At 35.9% G+C, this 22,385-nt stretch overlaps 1 protein-coding gene across 1 annotated transcript in view; it reads left to right on the forward strand.

Moving 5' to 3' along the window:
* The window catches only part of USH2A (usherin), a 378,483-nt gene that overhangs the window by 163,713 nt on the left and 192,385 nt on the right, over positions 1-22,385 (forward strand). Inside the window, exons 30-31 of the mRNA XM_018085136.2 lie at positions 1,990-2,103; positions 4,435-4,596. Coding sequence (XP_017940625.2) covers positions 1,990-2,103; positions 4,435-4,596 — 276 coding nt within the window. The remainder of the gene's footprint in view (positions 1-1,989; positions 2,104-4,434; positions 4,597-22,385) is intronic.

Raw genomic sequence — 22,385 nt, forward strand, 5'->3', positions numbered from 1 at the left:
TGGAAAGGGATTTCTTGCAAAGGTGTGTAGTGAAAAGACAAGCTTTAATAATAATAGCTTTAAACTAAAAGAGGGCAGGTTTAGATTAGCTATTGGGAAGAAGTTCTTTACTGTGGGTTTGGTGAGGCAGTGGAACAGGTTGCCCAGAGAACCTGTGGATGCTCCATCCGTGGAAGTGTTCCAGGCCAGGTTGGATGGGGCTCTGAGAAACCTGGTCTAGTGGAAAGTGTCCCTGCCTGTGGAGGGGCGTTGGAACTAGATGATCTTTAAGGTCCCTTCCACCACAAACCATTCTATGAAAACATTATTATTTCCTGTTTTTGGCTTTTTGATGGCTCTTAAAAATATCTGCCTTCCATCTCAGGAAGACTACAGGGACATTTGCTTAGGTGGTGGCTGACACAGTGTTCTTTTCCTTTCCTGTCACATTTACTTCAGATAGTAAGATGTCAGTACAGCTTTCTGCTGTTAACTGGGGATTTGCAAAATCAAAGCTATAACCAGAGCAAGCAGATGCTGATCAGCTAGTTTTAGTTTAACATTGCTCTGAAGTATAAGTGATTACTTCTGAATATTTCTTCATGTGTATGAGTGGAACTGCACCTCAGAAAATTCAAATAGAAAGATAATTACAATACCAACCTTTGAAGTTTTTTGATTGATTGCAACAAAAAGCACAAACATTACTAATTCAGTGAAAGCTAGTCTCATATTTTCCATGTGAACACACCTGTTAGTAAACACAATATAAACCTTTACAGACTTTGATTGTTCTACTCAGAAAATAATGTATTTATTCTGTCACTGTTAACTTTCAACATCAAATTCTCCAGGCCCTTTTTATGATTATAAAGGGCTTATGTGGGGAAAAAAGATTTTTTTTTTTAATGAAATGCAAAGTTATGTTGCATTCTGTGTAGTAACCCAATGACAAGTAGTAATAAGGTCTAATTTTGTCTGCTTGTTCATGTACATGTAATACTGGGAGTTCTTTGAGGTACTGGGTTTTTTTAAGCTGGTTTCAAAATGCAGTGTTGGACAGTTTTGAAAGAACACATTTTGCTGAAATTTTATTTTTTTTAATGAAAAACCACATTGATTTTACTAGAGAGCTGTGAGAGTCGTGGTTTGAGATAAAACTTGAATTAGCCTTCTTTTAATTACTACTGCATTTATATTTCTTATTACTTTATTGTTGGACCTATTGTTGGACCTGTTTGAAATGAGAGCTGCTGATGTTTCTGAAGATGATGGTAAACCAATTTTTTCCCCTCGTAATTCTTCGGTACATTGATGTTCAAAATATTGTTTAAGTTCCTGAAGTGGTAAGCAGTGGTTTATTGTATTTGCTATGACAAGGAGCTGATTGATATGTGGGAATCTAGTAACTTTTCTTCACTAATATAAGCAGGACCTAAAATGGCAGAAGGTTACAGATCTTTTTTTCTTGTAAATGGTGTCATCTGAATTGTTACTGTAGTAGTATAGCAAACATATGGCCTGAAGTGATGGAAGATAAGTGGAATGTTTCATACAAAAAAGATTTCAATTTATGGATGAATAGGGGCAGTGTTGGAGAGGAAATATTGAAAAAAATTTGTTCTGGGAGACATTGAAAATTCCTTGGAAAAACAAAATGAATAACTGAAAAAACTTTGTGAGACAGGGACTAAGAAAAGAACTATTTTATTATCATTGTTACATTAAAATATACACCTCAGTTTTGAAGCAGTATCTGTTACAGTGAGCATAATTAAAGAAACTTAGCTGCATCTTAATATTTAAAATGGAATAAAATACCATATACTCTTAATTTATTTTGCAAAATTTAAGTCATGGATGATAGGAATGAAACCTTGAAATAATTTTCCTTTTCCACCTGTGACAGTGGAAGCCTGTAACAGAAGACTTTATGTTACTTCTGTCTGTGTAAGCTGTAATCAGTCTGTACACTGTACATGCACAACACCTTGCTTTCTTGTGTTGCAGGCATATTGACAGGCTTGGATCCCTTCACAAACTATGCTGTAACCCTAACTGCTTGCACTTTGGCTGGCTGTACTGAGAGCTTGCATGCATTGAACATCTCCACTCCACAAGAAGGTAAAGTAATTTCAAAGGTCTTGACTTCCACATTTCAGTCATGAATAATAAAACAGGAGAAGAGCTAAACGCTGCAAAGCCATTTGCTGGAAAACCCCAACCTAATTTGATGACAAAGTGCATTGCCAGACCGTAATTGCTCCATTTTTTGGGGGGGTGCGAAAATGAATCAAACTCCATACCCTTTAATGACATGCATCTTTAATAGCTGTAATGCAGATTAATGGGCTTTTTAATTGCTGTTACATTGTTCATGCAAGAGCCTTGTCATTAATATGAAGCATCTGAAAGATTAATGAAAGCTTCCTCATTTTACTATGGCTCAGAAGTAAATCTAGAGACAGTCTGACTAAAAAGAATTGATTGTATGGCACAGTATGAAATTGAGAATCAAATGGTTGATTTCCATGGTTTCTTTTAACCGCTAAACACCATCAATAGGCAACAATTATTTCAGTGTGATGAAACCACCAAATGCCGATTGAGTTATTTATTAATTGCTGTTCAGCTTTTCCCGTTTTTTTTTCTAAACACTTTCACAGGTTGTTGTGCTCAAACTAAAAGGTTATGAGTATAAATTAATGCTTCCTATGCTTACATTAAGAACAAACCAGGAAGAAAGAAAAAATACATTCAATTCTGACTTTAGAGACTAGGCTGATAAGTAATACACATCAATTACAGATGCTCTGAAAATATCAGTGACATATCTAACTTCATTCTCAATTAAGCATGAAGTCCACATCTCCTGTTTCTATCCCAAAGCCGTGTTAATCCAGTTAAAATAATCAGTTACTCCAAGTCTACACCAGTAGAGTAATGAAGACTTTGACATGTATTTATTAGACAGTAGTTAATCTTCCATGATGCAGAGTAGTTTTCAAAATTCCCTCCCTCCCACAGTTCTTTGTTTTATCTTCTCATGTAAACTAGGTAATAATACAGTACCAGTAAAGCAAATAAAATTTTGGCATGAAGTCATGTGAATTATAGCCATAATAATTAAAAGAACGCTGGCATGTTGAATTGCTGCCAAAGCAGGTAGCCATGCAAGGTATTGTCTTGACGAGGGCAGTACTGAAGATTGCAGTCTAACATTGCTAGAACAGAGTTTTGTTGTGACCATGTTAAGAACTGCCAGCAGCACCAATCAAATCAGAGTCCAATTATTCCCTCTTGGATGTTCAAAATAAACTGAGACTGTCTGGTGGCATTCTCCATGAAAAGGTGCAGCCTCTGACAACCAAATACTTATTGGACCCTGTGATGTAAACATGAAATACAGTGTTTACATATTTCTTTCTGCTGTGACATGTAATTAAAAATAAATTGTTTATGTCTTATTTTATCTGCTTAGTGAGTAAAGCAGGAATCCTTTACGTGTCCTATTGGAAAGGTTTAGGCAAGAGTAGATTTTTTCTTTTTCTTTCCCCCGCCCCCTCCCACCCCCCGAAGATCAAATAAAGCCATGGGGAACATGTGTTTTATCTCTCAGAAGAATTGAACAAAAAGTCAATGTGTGGAATTTCTATTTTTGGATGCTCTTGTTGCATGCTCTTAGTAACAATAAATTGGCGATACAGAAGACAGACACCATATCACACCCTCCAGCTATCCCTGTTTCCCTGTTGAAACATTCATTACTTTATATTGTTTTCACATTGCCAGCCACTGCTAGTTATTGTTTTAAATTGCTAGCACAGAGCTTGTAAATTACAAGATATTTCTCCCAGACTAAGGCCCAAGCTCTGCTCTCCTTGCGATATTCAGTGGGATTCCTTGTGCTTCTAATATAACTCATTGGAACAGTGAAAGAACTTGACTTTTAAATTATTATGCATTGCCAACTTCCAGTATATTATATGTATAAAATCTACATTAAACAAACATTACTAAGTGTATTGAATTATGAAAAGTTTGAAATAAGGGGTAGTGCCTAAGAACACATTGCCTGCATCTGTGATTGGAATGATCCCTTTGTAATTAGGAATAAAAAGCATAAAGGAAGAGAAAATAATTTGTATTAAAAAAAGGACTGCACTAAAATCATGTACCCCTCACCTTGCTCAGTGTTATCAAGCTGGAAAGATAAAATTATAGAAGCATTATTATTCTCCTAAACCCAAGGACTATATCATCATCTTTCAAAGAAGTTTCTGTTTGGCTCACATAAAATAGAAGGCTTCTCAAAATGCTGGTATGTTGCAGACATAAAATCTCTTCTGAAATTTCAGCTTTACCAAAAACCATTCTGGTAGTAGCTTCTCACCTAAATTCTTTATTATCCGTGGAAAGACAATATAATATAACGTTATACGTTTTTTTCACTAGCCCCTGAAGATGTGCAATCACCTACAGCAATATCCTTTCCCACATTCCTGCTGATGAGTTGGAATCCACCCAAAACACCAAATGGTATTATTACACAGTATACTTTATATATGAATGGAATACCAGTTTACTCTGGAAATGGAACTAAATATGTTGTAAAAGGTGAGTTCTCTGCTAGGTTGCATGTATAACGTGTATCTCATAGTTGCTATGAATAATTGTATGATTAACCTCTTCTTATTTCAGAGGAAAAGAAATATAATTCTAAAATTGACTGTATGCACTTTAAACCCTGATGGTTTTATTTTTTTAAAGAATCATTCATAGAACTCTTTGTTGGGACTCACAGAAATTAACACCACCATGGATGGTATAACTAAACCTTGTGCTGTATTGCCCTCTTTCACAGGATCCGAGTCATATCTTTAATGATTTTATAACATTTTGATCTCATACTATCTAACTCTCTAAGCAAGTAAACTGCAAGCTGTTGAAGACAAGATATTATGTACAGGTTTAATAGTTTTTCTTCTCGTCTTTCTTAGAATTCTTAATTAGAGAGACACTGCATTGCTTACCTGAATAGTCCATGTTTAATTAATTTATTGAATGTATAAACTAATTATCTGTTTTCTTCTGATATTAGTTATACTGTGTGCCAGTAGCCAGGTTATATCAGTACTCTTAAACTATTGCATAGAAGCTAAATGTCTGTTGTTTGACAGTACAGTGAAGCGTGGTAATCTGTCTTCCTATTTTAATGTAATTGGTGTAGTTTAATGAAGTATCCAAATTATTTGTTCAGACATTATCCAAACAACAAACAAAATTAATAAAAACCTCAAGATATGGAGCTAGAAGTAGCATACTACAGCATAAGCACTATTCTGGACCCATCAGAATTTGTATATGTTAATAGGTACAAGTAAAAATAAAGCATTTAATATTGGACAACTCAGGGGGGAAAGGGTACCAAGACCCTACTTTCTTTGTAATGTAAGGCCTTAAAATTCAAAACCATTTCTGCATCTTGAGTTAGTATAAAACATATTTAAAAATTCATATAGTTCAAATTTCTTTGCTTTGCACAGGCCATAAGCTACTGGTGTGGTGGGTCAGTTTTGACACTGAAAAATGAATCCAGTTAGAGAACCTCCTGAAGGCTGTTGATGATCGCTATAATAAATAGTGCACACTTTAAGTCAAACTTTTTCATTCTGTATTCAAAGGTAATGGATTTTTCGTAACCATAGTAACCTTAGTGTATTTCTGGATAAATACGTGAGGTATATACATTCTGGTTTTATTTTTGAATATAAACTACCACATTATGTATTACTAATAATATGAAAAATAGGATATAGGTTAGCATAATGACAGCTCAAACAAGTGTGCATTTTTCTTCTGCAAAAAAATAAATATTTATCAAAAGTGCAGGTTCAATTAATTTCTCCCCCATCTCCCCAGTTTTCTGGTATTCTCACAGTGCCATTTATCTTTTTTTTGCAAGATTTCTATGAATCCCTCATTGCAATATCATAGCACCATTCTTAAAAATTTTGAAGTGAAAGTAGTTGTGCTTCCAATCTTATTAAAATCATTACTGAAAGCTCATCACACGTGGTTTTACCAATGTGTTCATCTGCAACCTAGTTGTAAATGGGCAAGCAATGTAAAATATTTGAGGAAGTGTTCACCATAATGTATTTTGGTTGGTCGGTTTTAGATTCATGTCTGATTGTAGTCTGAATTATAGCCAAAATGATGCTTATTGGTAGAAATTATGCTCAAGTAACTTTTGGAATTCTTTGAAAATGTAGAAAAGCATAAGTTAAAAAGGGTCAGGACTTGATTCCTCATGTTCTACCTCTAAATCTTGAGTGATATATCAGAATACATTCAGCTGAAGTAGTCGAAGGAAGTCTCATCTGGTTTGTAAGCTTTCTAGAGAAGCTCTTTTCCTTCCATTTAGAAATTATTTATTTATTTATATTTTTTCTAGAATTTTTTATGTTTTTATATTGAGCATTTCATGACTTCGATTTCAATTAATTTTTAGACAGACATGGATGTAAGGAGAAGAGAAAATCTTACGTATTCAAGAGAGAAGGCAGGTGAATCAGATTGTGTTACTGTGTGCACTACAACACAGGAGGCACTCTTGCCCATCATTATGAAAATGGTGTGGACATCAGTCTGTTTACTTTGGAACCATTTTATTTAGCTGCCAGTTTCTCACTCTGCCTGAGGGAGAAGTAGCAATGTGAGCCAGCAGGCTGGGATTTGGGTCACTAGAAATCCCAGTCCTTTTGAATCAGGTTTAGATCTTGCTTAGATCTGTATATGTCTTTAATTTTACTTGATTTTTGCTTCCTTTCAGAGCCCAATATTTTCTATTTTTTAGGCTAGATTTAAAAGAGGTATAACATAATATTTTCTTCCCCCCCCCCCAGTTAGAGTTTTATGGTGAAAAGTTGTAGCTTTTGGCTTTCGAGTGTTATACAGGTCTTGGCCTTTTCCATATAATTATCCTTTTCTTTTCAGCACTTACGCTAGTGTTGTTGGTGACTTATTGCCTCAACATAATATGTTACTGACCCTAAACAGAGAAACAAAGTTCATTGTCTCTGACATCTGTTTCCTATTTATTAACCAAAATTATTTTCCTAATTTACTGACTATATGACTTAGTTCCTGACCAGTAGTTTATACCAGAAAGTCATAGATTCTCTCTGTGTTTTTGAAGAACTGTGTCTGTTGAAATGTGATGAGTTTTTAAACTTTTCTTTTTAAGAAGACAGCTAAAAATTTGTACTTTGCTGACTTTCATTTCAGACCATGGAAAGTGCAATCAATTTAGGTCCGTACTAATTAATCCATAACTTGAGGAGGGATATGTTTTCTCAATACCATAGTTGCACATATATTGTTAGCTTAATTTCTGATCTTGACAGTTGTTGAGGGCTTGAAATACTCATTGATTTTCATGGAAATTCGAGGATTTGTTTCCTCTAGGGGCTGAGCTGTAATTAAAAAGGAAACCCTTTAAAAGCACATATGGCAAATGTACACTTTACCACATTGAAAAGGGAGACCCATTAGGCATCCATCATCCATTAGTGCCTTTAAATATTTTCTCCATATTAACAAATTCGGTTTCTGTGTTGTGAGTAATAAAGCACTGAAATGAAGCCAGCCCCTCTACCACAACACCTGTGTTAACTGTCTGTCTCTGATTTTTCTGCTTCCCACCTTTGTGCATTTGCTTTATGTGGTGTATGTTCTACTTCCTCATGCAATCTGGATTGTATTTCACATCCTATGTTCCACTGAAAGCCTAATATCTCCAAGGGACAAGTGAAGAGGAAATAGTCCGGGATCCCTGGTGAAACTTAAGCTGTGTGAATCCATGCCCCTGTATTCATGCTTTCATTTCCTCTGTGTGAGTGCAGAAGATCCTGTAAGCAAAACCAACATCTACTGCTCAGGAGAGTAGTTGCAATAGTGTTCTGCTCCCCAAACCTGCATACCTTGCTGTTTTGTAGATGACTAGCAGCTGTGAGGAGATGGAGGAGCTTGTACAGTTATCTTAAGAGCTCTGAGCTTAAACATAATGATCCTAAAAAGGCTTTTGATTTTAGGAAAATTTAAGTTGATTTTTCCTGTGGAGAGGAAAATATTCTTCTCATTCAACCAAACACTCACAGATAAAGCTGAACCTTCTACTTTGAAATGTGGAGGTTTCTTCATGTAATTATTTAAACAATATTTTTAATTTTATGCAGGTATTCCTTCTTTTTTTTTTTTTTTAAATTAGTCTCAAAAATTTCTTACCTGCCTTAGACAGAAGAGCCAATGGAGTGGGTTTTATCCTAAGAAGTATTCAACTACAGTGACCTGAGCTGATGGTGCCAATACCACCAGCAGAAAAGTGGTCTAATAAATGCAGAATGTTATGGCATAAGCAGAGACAGCTTAGATGTGACCCAAGTGCCAAGTTTTATTTTGGTGGAAACCTTATGTTGTGAAGAAACTTCGGAAAAAAAGATTAGAACAAAATATTCCCCTCTTCTTAAATGCTGAGGATCTGATGGGCTAAGAAAAGCTATTAATTGCTTAACATGTTTACAAAGGGAAATGACTTGAGAGACACTTTAGAAAACAAAAAAAACCAAGAAGTATGAATCTATCCTTGCACTGAGCTTGGCATTAAGGATGTATGTCTGCATTTGCTGCAGCAGTTGGTACTTGACAATGTTAACAAATTGTGTTCATATAATTTTCCTAGCAGAATCTAATGGTTCTCATCATGAATCTTTAAAAGGAAGATGTTCTTATTAAGACTCAGCTATATGAAACTTATTTTTCTCTGCCAACCTGAAAGAAGTGTTTCCAGTTTTTCAGGAAAGAGGTCCTGTCAACTATATTACAAGGACAGATCCTCAACCGAGTTAAACAAGAATAGAGTTATCTTAAATTACATGTACAAGAGTTTATAAAAAGATGTGACAGAGTACTTTGTACCAGGTTTCTGGAAAAAATATTAAGGAGAGCCTTGGTAAATGTGAGAAAGAGCTGTCTTCACAAGTTTTTTCTGAGAGCATGAACTAACCTTTGGCTTATTCAAATTGTTATTTGACCTGAGTGTGGAAAGGCTGATCCTACAAAACCAGGTTAGAATGGGAGCCTTGTTTTTGTGTGAGGAAGAGACAGATGTTTGACATCTGTTCAATCAGGGCTTAACATATCTGAACTTAAAAAAATAGGAGAATCCCAATTTAGTACCTGTATTTTTTTATGATGCTCTAACCCAGGAGTGATTATAGTACACACTATGCACAGCCATGTGCAATTACTACGTTTTACTGAAAAATTAGCAGTTTTTTGTCCTTTTTATCCCTATGAATACTACTGCATGTTTTAAATGATAGATCACGGCAATAAAAGCAAAATCCATCATAATATCAGTATTGTACTAATTGCCAAGTGAAACAATTTGAGCAAGAAAATCCACCAAATTGTACATAGAAGATAATTTCAATAAGATGTATCACTGCTAGAAGCTGAACCACTGAGAAGAAAATCCTTATTATGTTAGGTTTAAGATGTACTTCTTGTGGTTACTTTTCATACAGTTTTCAGCTATAGCAATGTTTAAAACCAACAATTTCCATCCTTAAGGATTTGCATTCCTTTGTTTTAGGTCCTGCTCAAAGATGACAGGCAGCTTTTACCTTAAAGGACAAACAATAGAAAAATTCTGTAGTCCTCTGGTATGAGTTTATTTTCTATCTTCCAGGTTGCAGTGAAATACATATAAATAACAAATGTACTCAGTCTGTTCTTTGACTAGAGTGTTTTGGAAAGAGTTGTTTGCTATTCAATAAAATGTTAGTGCTAGATCTGTGTATATTATAACCTTGAATGTCACAATTGCTCATTTTTTTGTGAAGCAGAGACTTCTTTAGCACCATGATGAGCAATAAACACTAGTCTTCACCTCTTCCCAGAGAGGTTATTGGAATCTATCTGAAATGTCTTGCGTGTGACCCAATAGGACATGCCCCAGTGTCTCACTTTTATTTTAGGGACTTGCAGTACTGTGCAACAGTACCAGACCAGCCCCTTATATCTGGTTTAGCAACATCTCCAGCTGATAAGTCATGCAGAAAGTACCATGTTTTCTAGGGGGTCATATGAAGAATGCCTGCTGCTTCAGGCTTTATTCTGGCCTGAGTGTGCATTTAAGTGAACATCTATTGGTGCACCTGGCACTAGAGGGCAGGGTACACCACTCTTTTAGAGGAGGGAGAAGCTGCCCTCCTCTAAAAGTTCTAGGCATGTAAGAAAGCACATTTGATACACCTGAGTTGGCAACACTGACATTGCCTGTGACTGGTACTATCATAATTTATTCCAAAGACCCAGAATGCAGATTCAGCAGGCACAAAACCAAAGGGCAAATGGGCTGTCTGAGCCTGGTGTTCCTGTATTTCAGCTTCAGACAGAAAGATCTGGTACACTCATTGGGCTTAATAATACAGATCTAGGGAATTTAGAAGGGAGGGGGCCAGTGTAAGGGTAAAAGCATTATGTTTATTTGTAGCAGCTCTGTTGTATCATTTTCTATTGCAGTGCATTAGTGCAGTGTTAAATAAAATCTGCTTATTTAAAATCCTTTTAAATAGTGTTTAAATATTTCCTGCTGATACAATCTGCTAAAGTAGTTATCCTTGCTGCAGATTTCAGTTAACCTTGTCGCAGATATTAAGCCTGAAGCTACACAGACTTTTAGGGACCTTGATTATAGAGCAAAACCTAATGGTGTCATTATAAAACCACAGCTGGACAAGCTTCTGGAGTCCTTGTCCTTTGATCAGATTTGGGTAACACAGCAAGCCAGGAGAGAACTCACGCTAACCCTGCTGGAATTGCTGAGCTCTCAGGTTGCTTGAGTACCACTTTCTAAAAATTAAAATGCAACACATGTTATAAAATGAGAGCAATTGGTACCTTCCAATCTTTCGTATGTACCAAAGAGAACTGGAGCAAAATAGCTTCTCCAGAGCTAATAGCTTTAGAACAGAGAGAGTATTTTTTTTCTCTCCTTTCCCTTCTTGCGTATAAGAATTATTTTGACTGTGGGCTCTGTTTTTTAAACCACAAGAAGAAAAACATTGATTTCCAGGATTGTCTGAATCCCGTGACAAGAAACAAAACCCCTAAAATCACTAAAAAAATGTAAAACACCCAGATTATTTTGTCCTGTGATATTACTCCAAAACTATTTGTCAGAATTAGACGTATGTAGGCTTTTTGTCCTATATTTTCTCCTTTACAGTTATGTAGATTGGTTAGCAGACTTAAAGATTCTGAGATTTCTTCAAAAGACAGTGGTCTACTGAGGAAGACATTTACATCAAGAGTTCATTGAGTTCAATTTGTAAAATGTGAATTTACAATTTTAAGCCTTACAGCCTTTTTTTAATCAACCAGCAGAGCTTACTATCCACGCTTTATTGTCTTGCAGGTGGTCTCCACTGGCATGTGGATTTGTAGGTCTTCTCCAAGACATCCACTCTGCAGTTAGATAGCAACTAAGTCTTATTTTACCACTTTCTGAGATCAGTTTGTTGTAATGTTGCCTGTGCGAGCCTTTCTTGGGCAAACTGGCTGAATCTTGTCTACCTTGCTCTTGCATCTTTTGAAGTGTGTAACCTGTTTATCTGCATTTTGTCTTTCATCAGCGAAAACTTCATATAAAGTGATATAGTTTCTCTTTGTGAGCTGTTGTGTCATGGTGACCACTGTTTGTTACTAAACACTGAGAGATCTCCTAAGATTTCTAAGAACTAGGATATGCTTTCTTGGCCATGTTGAACTCACAGGCTGAAATACTTTTTGTGGGATCTTATTTTCAGCAGTATGCCTGGTAACTGTGGTTTGCCTGAAGCTAGTAAGGCAAAATGGTGGGTTCTGTTCTGGTTTTAATTTTGCTGATAAAACAGACAAGATTTCATTCAGTCACACCTTTGTTAACATCAGAAACTGTGCAAGGTTTTATGTTCAAATTATAAGCAATATATTTATGGATCAAGAAAAGCATCTTCACTTTTCTAAAGGATTTTTTTTTTGCCAGGATCATTTTGAGATACTTGGTAAATGATTTATGCTTCCTTTCAGGTTATGCTGGACTCAGGCAGATAGAGATATGACACCTCTTGCACAGATGGACTAGGGCTAAACCTGCTGCTTGAGTTTGAATCTCTTGGTATCCTGAAGACATACCTCACATAGCTCTAACTTAGTAGGCTTTGATAGAGTGGGGCTGCCTTCTTGATATTGCCAGCTTCTCTCTGAGTTTTTCCTTATGCCCTGGAAAACACACTCATATTTCTGCTTACTAATTTAGGTCTCCCAAACTGCTAAACACTTAATGTATATTTAATTTAAAATAGATATTGTATTCCATGCTGCTATAACAAATAGTGTTGGTTTATCAACTGTGATAATGTTTTGACAGAGCAGTACACGAATTTTTCTTTGGCTAATGCTAGACACAGACCCTCCTCTCCATACCCTATATGTCTGAACATTCCTTTAATAGTCGTGGAATATTGATAAATGGTGACAGTGTAACCCCACAGTAACACCACAGCAGTACTTCTAGAGGGTTCCCAACCAAGGCTTCTCCTTTCCCTTGGTTTATTAAAAATGTGACCATGGGGGTGTTCAGTCATTACTGACATATGTTCAGCATTTTATTTATTCAAAAAAACAAAGCTGTATCGAGACAAATTTATGGAAAGTGGAATCTTTTAATTTTGCATGTGTTTCAGACTTGTAATTTCAATAAATTTGACAAACTTCCTTACAACTTGCGTTTCTAAAATACTTCACCAAGTAACATTAAGTCCAGACTTTCCTTAATATTTTTCATCTTTCACAAGTCTTATGTGTGAACAATACAAGACTGAATGTTACAAGGTCATAAAATAGTTGGATATAAGTTTGATTTTAGAAATGTTTGATGGTTTGTATGACTGGAGGAGTATTCCTGTATTTTCAAAATCTGTTTCCCTATCCCCCTAAGTTATGTGGAAGCATAGATCTTGTCCCAGACAGCATGAAAGGCATTCTAGGATACTTCCTTTCCTGTTGAATCACTGCCAGAAATCTAACCTAGGTTTCTACACTGTTTACATAAAGCTTAATAGACTTTTAGTCAGTACTGAACTCCATCATGCTTTTCACTAGTCGTCCGTGAAATATTGTCTTTTTATGACAATCTGTTTCTGATTGAAACATTTTTCACAAATTGTTCTTGGGCTTTGAAAGGTGATGGAGTTTTATAATTTTTCTTCCTTTGTTTTCTGTAGTTTTTATTTTATAAATACAGAGATACCTTAAAGTGATGTGTTACCAGGAAATTAACCAGTACACGGGAAAAAATATTTAAGTGAACATAAAGCTGATCAGGTAAGAAGAACAAGAGATTAGCGTGCTTTAAGTAAGGCTTAGACTTATGGTCTTAAGGTGAATGCAAAGGTGGATGATAAACATTGGTATTGTTTTTGTAAATGGCTACTTTGGACATACCATGTTCCTTGATTACCCAGGTACATTTGAGCCACATTTACAGTCTGCATATCTCAATTTTTTTTTTTTTTGAATGTCTAGTTATCTTTAGGGCTACATAAAGTTGTTCAGAGGTGACAAGAGAATCTGGCTTATTAAGAGATTCTGGGTCCTCATTGCTTACCTGTCCAGGAGCATTGGCTAAACTAGATGAGTTCATACAAAGGATGCATAAGTGAATTTTTCAGTCTATTCTAGGGGAAATGTTGAGAATTAAGGAAATTATCAATAATGAAAAGAACCAATGTTGATAAAGTATGTCAATAACATCCTTTTGAAAACTGAACTTTAACATTGGAGCTATTTATCACTTCATTTTAACAATTTCATTGTTATTTGTTTTCTGATAAAGGAATAAAAATTTAATTTGATTGGCAAGAATTTTTAAATGTTCTCATGAGCTGGCTTCCTAGCCTTTTCAACAACTCAAGGGTAAGTTAGATTAGAAGTATTACTTACATTTCAACTAATTTGTTTTGATTTTTTTTTATTTATTAAATCTTGGGATTTAATACCGTTGTTACAATGTCATATAACAGTTTTTAAGCTGTTAAATTGTAGTAGGAATTAAAATACATGCACAGTTTAAGTCTTCCTTGTAAGTTTGCAGGCAGAGAAAAAGTACATAGAAAGTTTGTCAGGGAAAACTCAAAATCAAATGAGATACACTGAAGAAATTAAAAGATTAAATAAATAAGTAAATGATAGCATAAAAAAAGAGGTACAACTCTTAGGTTACCTATGGAAAGAAGTTGTGTGGCAAAGATTGAGGCAAAATAAACAAATGTTAGTTAGAACTAGAAAATAATTTAAAATATTTGCATACAGGACAAAGGAAAATCCAGGTAGAAAAATAGACTAAGTTCAAAACAATTGAGAAAAATTAGAAGGTAACTTCTTCACCAAAGAACTTGTCCCTAGTGGTGCTTCTTTGGTATGTATATGAATCAACATTGTAGTTCCTCAGCCTGAGAACCAAAAAATATTAAAGCAGCTAGACTTAAATTATCACCAGGTAACAGAGTTCTTCTTAGAGGTAGAACTGCTGTGGAGGAAAGCCACAGGTTCAGCAAAATGTATGCTATCATAAAAATTCTGGTCACAACAGGTATTTAGAGGCTTCAGCAGAGAAGCTGAAGATGTGAATGGACACAGAGATTAGTGTATTTCCCCAGGAGGTCCAGCTAGAGGAGCAATATGTCATGTTAACTATGAATCATGGAATCAGAGAATTATAAAATGGCCTGGGTTGGAAGGGACCTTAAAGATCATCTGGTTCCAACCTCTCTGCCCTGGACAGGGACACCTTCTATTAGACCAGGTTTCTCAAAACCCCATCCAACCTGTCCTGGAACACTTCCAGGGATGAGCATCCACAAGTTCTCTGGGCAGTCTGTTCCAGTACCTCACCACCCTCATAGTAAAGAATTTTTTCCTAATATCTGATCTAAACCTCCTCTCCTTCAGTTTGAAGCCATTCCCCCTTGTCCTGTCATTACATGCTCTTGTAAAAAGTCCCTCTCCATCTTTCTTTAGTTTCCCTTCAGGTACTGGAAGGCCACAATTAGGTCACCCTGAAGTCTTCTCTTTTCCAGGCTGGACACTCCCAGTTCTCTTAGCCTCTCCTCGTAGGAGAGGTGCTCCATCCCTCTAATCAACTTGGTAGCCCTCCTTTGGACTCACTCCAACATATCTGTGTTCTTCCTGTGCTGAGAAGTTTCAGTTGCAAGTCCTGTGTTCTCTTAGTTGTGTCCCTGAGTATCACAAGAAAATTCATAAAGATGACACCCATAATGTGACATAAAGCAGACCCATACCCAGCAATGACTATTAATATAGTGTCTGTTGCTTTTCTGCAAGAAAGAAGTAGTGATTATAAAACCTGAACAGTGTAGCTGGAAAAAAAAAATAAAATCTGTGAATCAGTGGGACTGAACAATATACTTTGTTCTACATAGACAAGACTGAGGGGGAAGAGGGTTGGGGGTGAAATACGAAAGCCTCTTAAGGGTTTGCCACTTGTGAATTATGCATCTCACTCGCGCTAGTAGGCGTAAATGCATAATTCTAATCTGTTCTTATTACTTATTTATAGCACGCAGTAGAACGTAAATTCTGTGCCTCCTTTGTAGAGACTTACCATGCTAGTTAAGGTATGCAGATATTTCAGAGAGCCTACACAGACAACTTTCTTGGCATAGCATTCTGTTGCCAGTTAAAGGGCATAAACTTCAAACAATAAATTTAGCCAGCTCTCCCCTTACCATTTACAGGAGGAATATGGACATGATGTAAGAAATAAGGTATAGGATCAACAGATAATAAGAAGAGCATTCATCTTGAAATAAACTACTCTGCATTATTATTATTTATGATAGTTACTAGTATTAATAAACTACACGTTGGATAGAGGAAAAGCCTGCAACAACCGCTGAATTTATGAGACTGGGGACAGATGCATGCTCTTTCTGTTATATCGCTGGCACTGATCGATTTGTATTTTTCCCTGATGATGGTTTATGCCATTATAACTGTTTGGTGGCTCCTTACTATTGACTTATGGTTACAAAGCACTTCACAAACGAGAACAAGCCTCTGGACATTATATCCTGATCTGCACATCCTATAGATACACCATAATACAGAGCAGCTGACTGCACCACCTGTGATCTGTGTACCCACAAACGTGATTTATTCTGGTAATCCCAGTTTAATGCATCACATCAGATTGTGGCAGTTATGTTATCTGATGACATTACTGACACTACATGACATAACTGAGTAGTGCAACATGTCAAGTTGAAAAAAACTTTGGGCTTTTCATTCTTTTGGTTTTGTTTTTGTTTGCATGTGTTTTTGAAAATAAATATAAAGTGAGAAAACTTAAAAAAGTCCAACCAAACAAACACACCCCCTCCCAAAAAAAAACCAAAACAATGAAAAAGACCACAAAAATGGGGAATGGAATCCAAATAATTTTCCCTAATCACACATTGACGGTATTAATGACTCCGCATCTGGGGCTGATTGTTCTGGTAAGGAGAGAGGAGAGCAGGTAGAAGTACAGTATATTTTACTCTGCTGCTAATTCCATGGTCAGCTGAAAACTAGCTCAGTTTTTGTAGTCTTGCAACAGATTTAACTTGCTGTAAATTGCTTTGTTTAGGATCAGTGCTCAGAAGCTGAGTCCTCCCACTATCCTTGTTCCAGCACTACAGTAATGTTTTGGCAAACCCTTTATCCTCTGACTATAATTCAGATATACAGAGCTGTTCTGGTCCTGGGAAGGTGATACTATCTCTTCTACAGAAACCATTAAATCACATGATGCCTTGCCTGGATGGTGAGAGTTGCTCTCTAATCATCCTGCATGCCTGGTACTATACAAAATGATGGAACAAGTTACCCACAGTGGATGTAAAATGCAGATATTGCTAAATAAAGCTCATAACCTATAAATCACTAATTTAATCAACCTATAGTTGATGGCAGTTCAAAGAGCCCTTGTCATAGTTTTCTTGTTTAGTTTCCAATTTCTAGTGTGATTGTGGTGTATCAAGCTTCTGCTTGTTTGATGGATTTCTTTTTGTTGAATATTTTGTTCATTAAAGCAATTGTTTTGGGGTTAAAATGGTATTTTGTGATTTAGTATGCATATTGAATTCTAATAAGAAAAATCTAGTAGTAACATTGTTTGATTTCTGTCAAAGAAAATATTTCTTTTTGAAATTAATTTTGTTAATCTCATCCCTCTTTTTCTTTCCTTGGTGGGAAAATTTAAGAAATAAAATACAGTGTCGAAGAGTTCTACATTGTCTCAGATACAAAGAGAGAAGTATAGAAATGTTGCAGGACTGTTCTACAGATTTGCAAATTACAGTGATGCTTATAAAAATAATTTTAAAAACATGATGTTGATACTTAATGTCTCTCCCCCCGAATTTGATTTATGAAAATAAGCCTGAATCTTCTTGTCAGCAGCAGTAGATGTTCCATGATTTTGGGTGGGGTGATTTTCTCTGAAAATTCCACTTTCTAAATTATTGCATGTCCTTTTTCCCCACCCCCACTGCATTATTGAAAGGGAATTCCTGGGAACAGAGCATCCTAATTGCTTTTCTATGTAGCACTTACTATCTTATACCCCTGTATGATGTGTCATCTTCTTTGTTTCCTTTTCTCAGGTTGTTTTTGCAGCCTCTCTTCCTAAGAAAGTGTATGTAAGCCTGTGCTATCTCACTGCTATTTTCCAGACAGACTTTATTTCTGCACTCTGTAATATATGCTATTCCAGATGAGACCACACTGTTGATTTATATAAAATGGATAGTAATAGTTGCTGTATTACTTACCATACGTTTGTATATAACTTCATATCTTACTGGCTTCTCTTGCCATAGCTTCACATTCATATGTGTTCTTCAATGGGTTGTAAAAGTGGCAGTCTGGCACCTCTTGAGGCCTGATACAATTACTTCAGCACCAAATGTTAGGTAGATCTGAATTTTGTTTCTCCCACTGCTGCAAGATTGGAATTACTTGGGATGTACTTCTGGTGAGCCAAAGGGTCTTTGGTCATACTAATGTGAATCCAGAGTAGTTCCAGTTTTATAGAAGCAGGTATCTGAGATTCAAATTTGCAATGTATTACCTGGTGCAAATATATTTTCCAGTTGTGAATATAAAGCTGAAGTAATACAGAGGTAAACTGTTTAAAACACTTTTTTTTTCCTTTTTCACTTTTTGGGCTAAACATTGACTAAGACATCATGGTTCTTATGATGTATACTAACAACTCCCCTCTATTGAAGCTGATAGAAATACAGTGACTGGATTGGAAGCATTCATGAATGGAAATTTTCATTTAACTCTTAGAATAGGGCTGCTTCATTCCATATGATGTGTAAAGCAATGAGAAAGAGAAAAGTAAAACTAAGATAGTGATACTGTCCACAATTACTTCTCTTTGTGTGCCTGGTAAAAATTAATGTGCTCTGTCCTCTTTCTGCTTTCTCTCCCTCTGACCTTCAAACTCATTTTATTTGTCCAACTGTTATAATTGAAGTAAACTAGGGAGACAATGAGTGGTTTTAATTCTAGTAAGCAAAGATATAACTTGGAAATTCATTAGGCTCATTTGATGATGAATGTTTGCACTGACTGACTGGCTTTTTGTTGTTTTGGCAGCAAGAGAAACATTTGAAAAAACCTCTGGTTGGTGAGAGTTGTTCTCTCACCATCTGTATTTTTCTAATAGTGACTAATGATGATGAGTCATGTGTTGGGGCATAATGGTAAGGAGGTTTCCAAGGAGCACTGTGATTCTTCTGTGGTCAGTGACATGATGTGTCTATTTAGAGCCACACAAGGAATCAGGTAGATTAGTTGGTGGTAAAGTGTTAAGAGAAGTGTAAATGCTCTTCTCTGATGTTTTGGTTCTTCTTTTTCTTAATCATGTGATGTGGGGCACTCCACATGATTTGCGTTTTCTTCAGCTGAGCATCTTTAGGATTTCAAGATGGTGTGTCCTAACTGGAAAGTAAAAAGAGTGTGAAAATGTACCCACAGCAGCTATCCCAGGGATGTGGCTTTAAAATAAAAGACTTAAATTCCAACTTTTGTAATGGGGTAGGAATAATAGTCATGTTTAAATAAAAAGATGTGTATCTATCTAAGTTAAGATTAGGAATAAAATAATTTTACTAAAATAAAAAGGGATAATGAAACACATTTATCAGGAATGGATGCTGATGTGGCCTTGTGAATTGGCCAGGATGAAACCTAACTTTTGAGGCATGAGTTTGGGCTCAAAGAAGTACAAGAGTTTGGGCCAATAAATAGCAGAAAGTTTTTCTATGCAACAGTTGAGGGTGTAAGAGAGCATAACTAAGAGACACTGTTATTAAATGTGGAAACAAACTTTATAATCTTTGCTGTTACAACATAATTATATTCAAAAGCCTTAATGTACTCAGGAACTGCCCCTTTGCCAAAAGTGCCCCTTTTCCATAGTCCTACCACGTGCCTGTAAAATCTCTACTAAGTGTTTGAATTCATTGCAAACTGAAATGATTAAAGATCCTTTTGTTTCGCATTTATGCCAAAGGGTTTTTCTTCTTGAATATAACTTTTTTATACAGTCTAACACATAACTGTCATATTTACACGCTCCAATATGTTACATGGTTTTGTGCCATGCTCTTTATTTCCTAAGATGGGACATGGAAGTTTCCTGGATTTTTCTTGAGTGTTCATAGAGGAATGAGGTGTTCATAGAATGGTCTGGGTTGGAAGGGACCCTAACAATCATCTAGTTCCAACCCCCTGCCATGGGTGGGATCACGTTCCACTAGACCAGGTTGCTCAGAGCCCCATCCAACCTGGCCTTGAACACTTCCAGGGATGGAGCATCCACAGGTTCTCTGGGCAACCTGTTCCAGTACCTCACCACCCTCACAGTAAAGAATTTTTTCTTTTATGAGTAATTTGGAAAACCAAAGATATTTACTGCTGAACGAATAGTTTCTAAAACACATCAGCATTTGCTGGCCAGCTGGAAGCCAAGTTTTTTTGTTCATTATGTCAAAGTCTTTGCTGGTTAGAGCAGAACAACAACTTATGGTGCTTCCTGAAAATAGTTATTTGAGACCCTGAGTTTATTTATTTCTCTTTATTTCTTGGCCTTGTTTTTAATGGCTTCACAAAATTCTTTTAATTGTTGTTCTGCAACATTAAGGAATCACATAAGCATTCTTAATTATTAATATCTGTTAGAATTTACTACTATCTTGGAAGATAACTGTTTTCTTCAATTAATGGGCCAGTTGCACATGTGAAAAGCCTTGCTAGTTTAGACAATTAAGTGCACAAGCACACTGTTTTCTTTGGCTTGCCTGAGTTGCCTGAAGTACCTAAGTGGTGTCATTGTGACACCCTGATTTTTCTGAAATATTTTCAAGAGAATGTTGAGTATGGTGTGGGGTTTGCAGGAAATCTATGGAATGATGCAGCAATAGTATAATACCTTTCCAGAGAAAGGTATTATACATTAGTGATTGTTCTTTGAGAGTGATCAGTGCTTTATAAACAAAGCAAGCAGGAGGTACTGTACTAAAAGTTAAATATGAGTTGTTGCTTGCTTTCAGAAAATGATGGAAGGCAGAGGACTGCTAATGGTGTCTGATGGAGCAAGCCTGATAATGTGATCTTGACACTTAGCATATGAGTTAGATTTTTTTTTTGGTGGTGCATAAAAATCAGAATGGGACATTGTTGTATTTGGTGATGGAGATTTATGGTCCCAAAGAGTTTATCTTCTAGTTAAATATTAAGTTACTGTGAGTTAACATAACAAATTCTGAGAAACAAGATGAGAGAACAGAGTAAGGATGTGAGTAATGAGCTGAAGTGTTAGTACAGTCTACCTGCATAAACTACGTGGTGATTGGAATTCTTTGGAAGTTTTTCATTTTCATACTCTCTCAGCAGTTTTTCTTGGTTGTGCTGCTAAAAATCTCTTGCTACAATGCTGCTGTCTTATTTTCTCTTGAATATAACAATGGGATAGCTATTGTCTCGATTATTTTCCTGAGAGAAACTATGTGGGGTTCCTTACGCAAGTCATGTGAGCACTCAGTAAGACAGGACGTTGCCATCTCTGACCCTTAAAATAGTTGCCTGAAGTCAGGGAGAGTGGAAACAGGGTGGAAGAGGGGAGGAATTGCAGTAAACCTGAATATCAAATATGTTACATATAAATTAAAACACTGTAGATATTATTACTGTATTATTTTTGAACGGTGATGTACTCTGATGACCTGATGGCAAAGCTCATATTTTGTTAAATCTCTAATTTCAGGTGTTGTTTTTATTTTTTTTTTTACTGTACTATGTTTTTCTCTCTATCTTAGTAACATCTCTCAAATTCCATGCTAAAAGTAGCACTGTAGTGTTGCATATTATCTTTCAATGACTACCCATTAAATTTGATCAAAGCAAAGTGAGTGTTCTTATTGACCACGCAAAGAGGGTCATTCTTTATTCTTTCTGTCTCATGCATTGATTGTTCTATCAGGACCAATGCTGGTGATTATTAGCAACTGGGTAGATACCAACTACTATAGTTGGTTAGTGTGGGAAGTTCCACATCACATATGTAATAAATGTAGTGGTATGCAAATATTGATTTTAATGATAGCTGTAGTTAACAATTCTCCTGCTGACATGTGAGTTAGAAAATAATTTAGTTTGTGTGTATTGCCTCTGAGGTCAAAGAGATGAAAAGGCAGGTTGATCCTTCCTCTCCCTCTGTGCTACCTTTTTCTTTGGGAAAAGCAGGATTTTACTTTAGTTTTTTTCCTTTGTTCTGTTTTTGACACAAAAACGCAGAATTATTTTTCTGTCTACCTACTACTTTTATAGGATGATTTGAGGGAATCCTTTACTCCTAAGAAAGTGTCTTTTTTCTTTGTCCTTTGGTGCTCTTTGCCCTTCTGAGTCTAGAAATGAAAACAAGACCAAATCCTGAATTTTTTCTTTTTTTCCTCAGTGAACTTCTATAATTTTTAAGTTTAGCTTTGTTTTGGTAAGAAATAAGTGGTTTCAGAGAGTAGTTATTGGAATATTGAAATAAGATACATTTCATCTTATTTTAAAGTAACTGAAGGAACTGGAATTGTGGAATAGATTGTGGCCTGATCAAGAAAATTTGTAAGAAAAAATATTTCAGTTTTTTACTGTAAGTTTAAAAGAAATAATTGTGTCCTTATTGGGCTCATTTTGTAAATTAAGATCAATAAAATCCTTCCAACCAA

Source organism: Manacus vitellinus, unplaced genomic scaffold, assembly GCF_001715985.3.
Source record: "Manacus vitellinus isolate BGI_N305 unplaced genomic scaffold, ASM171598v3 scaffold_8_pilon, whole genome shotgun sequence".
Taxonomy (NCBI): domain Eukaryota; kingdom Metazoa; phylum Chordata; class Aves; order Passeriformes; family Pipridae; genus Manacus; species Manacus vitellinus.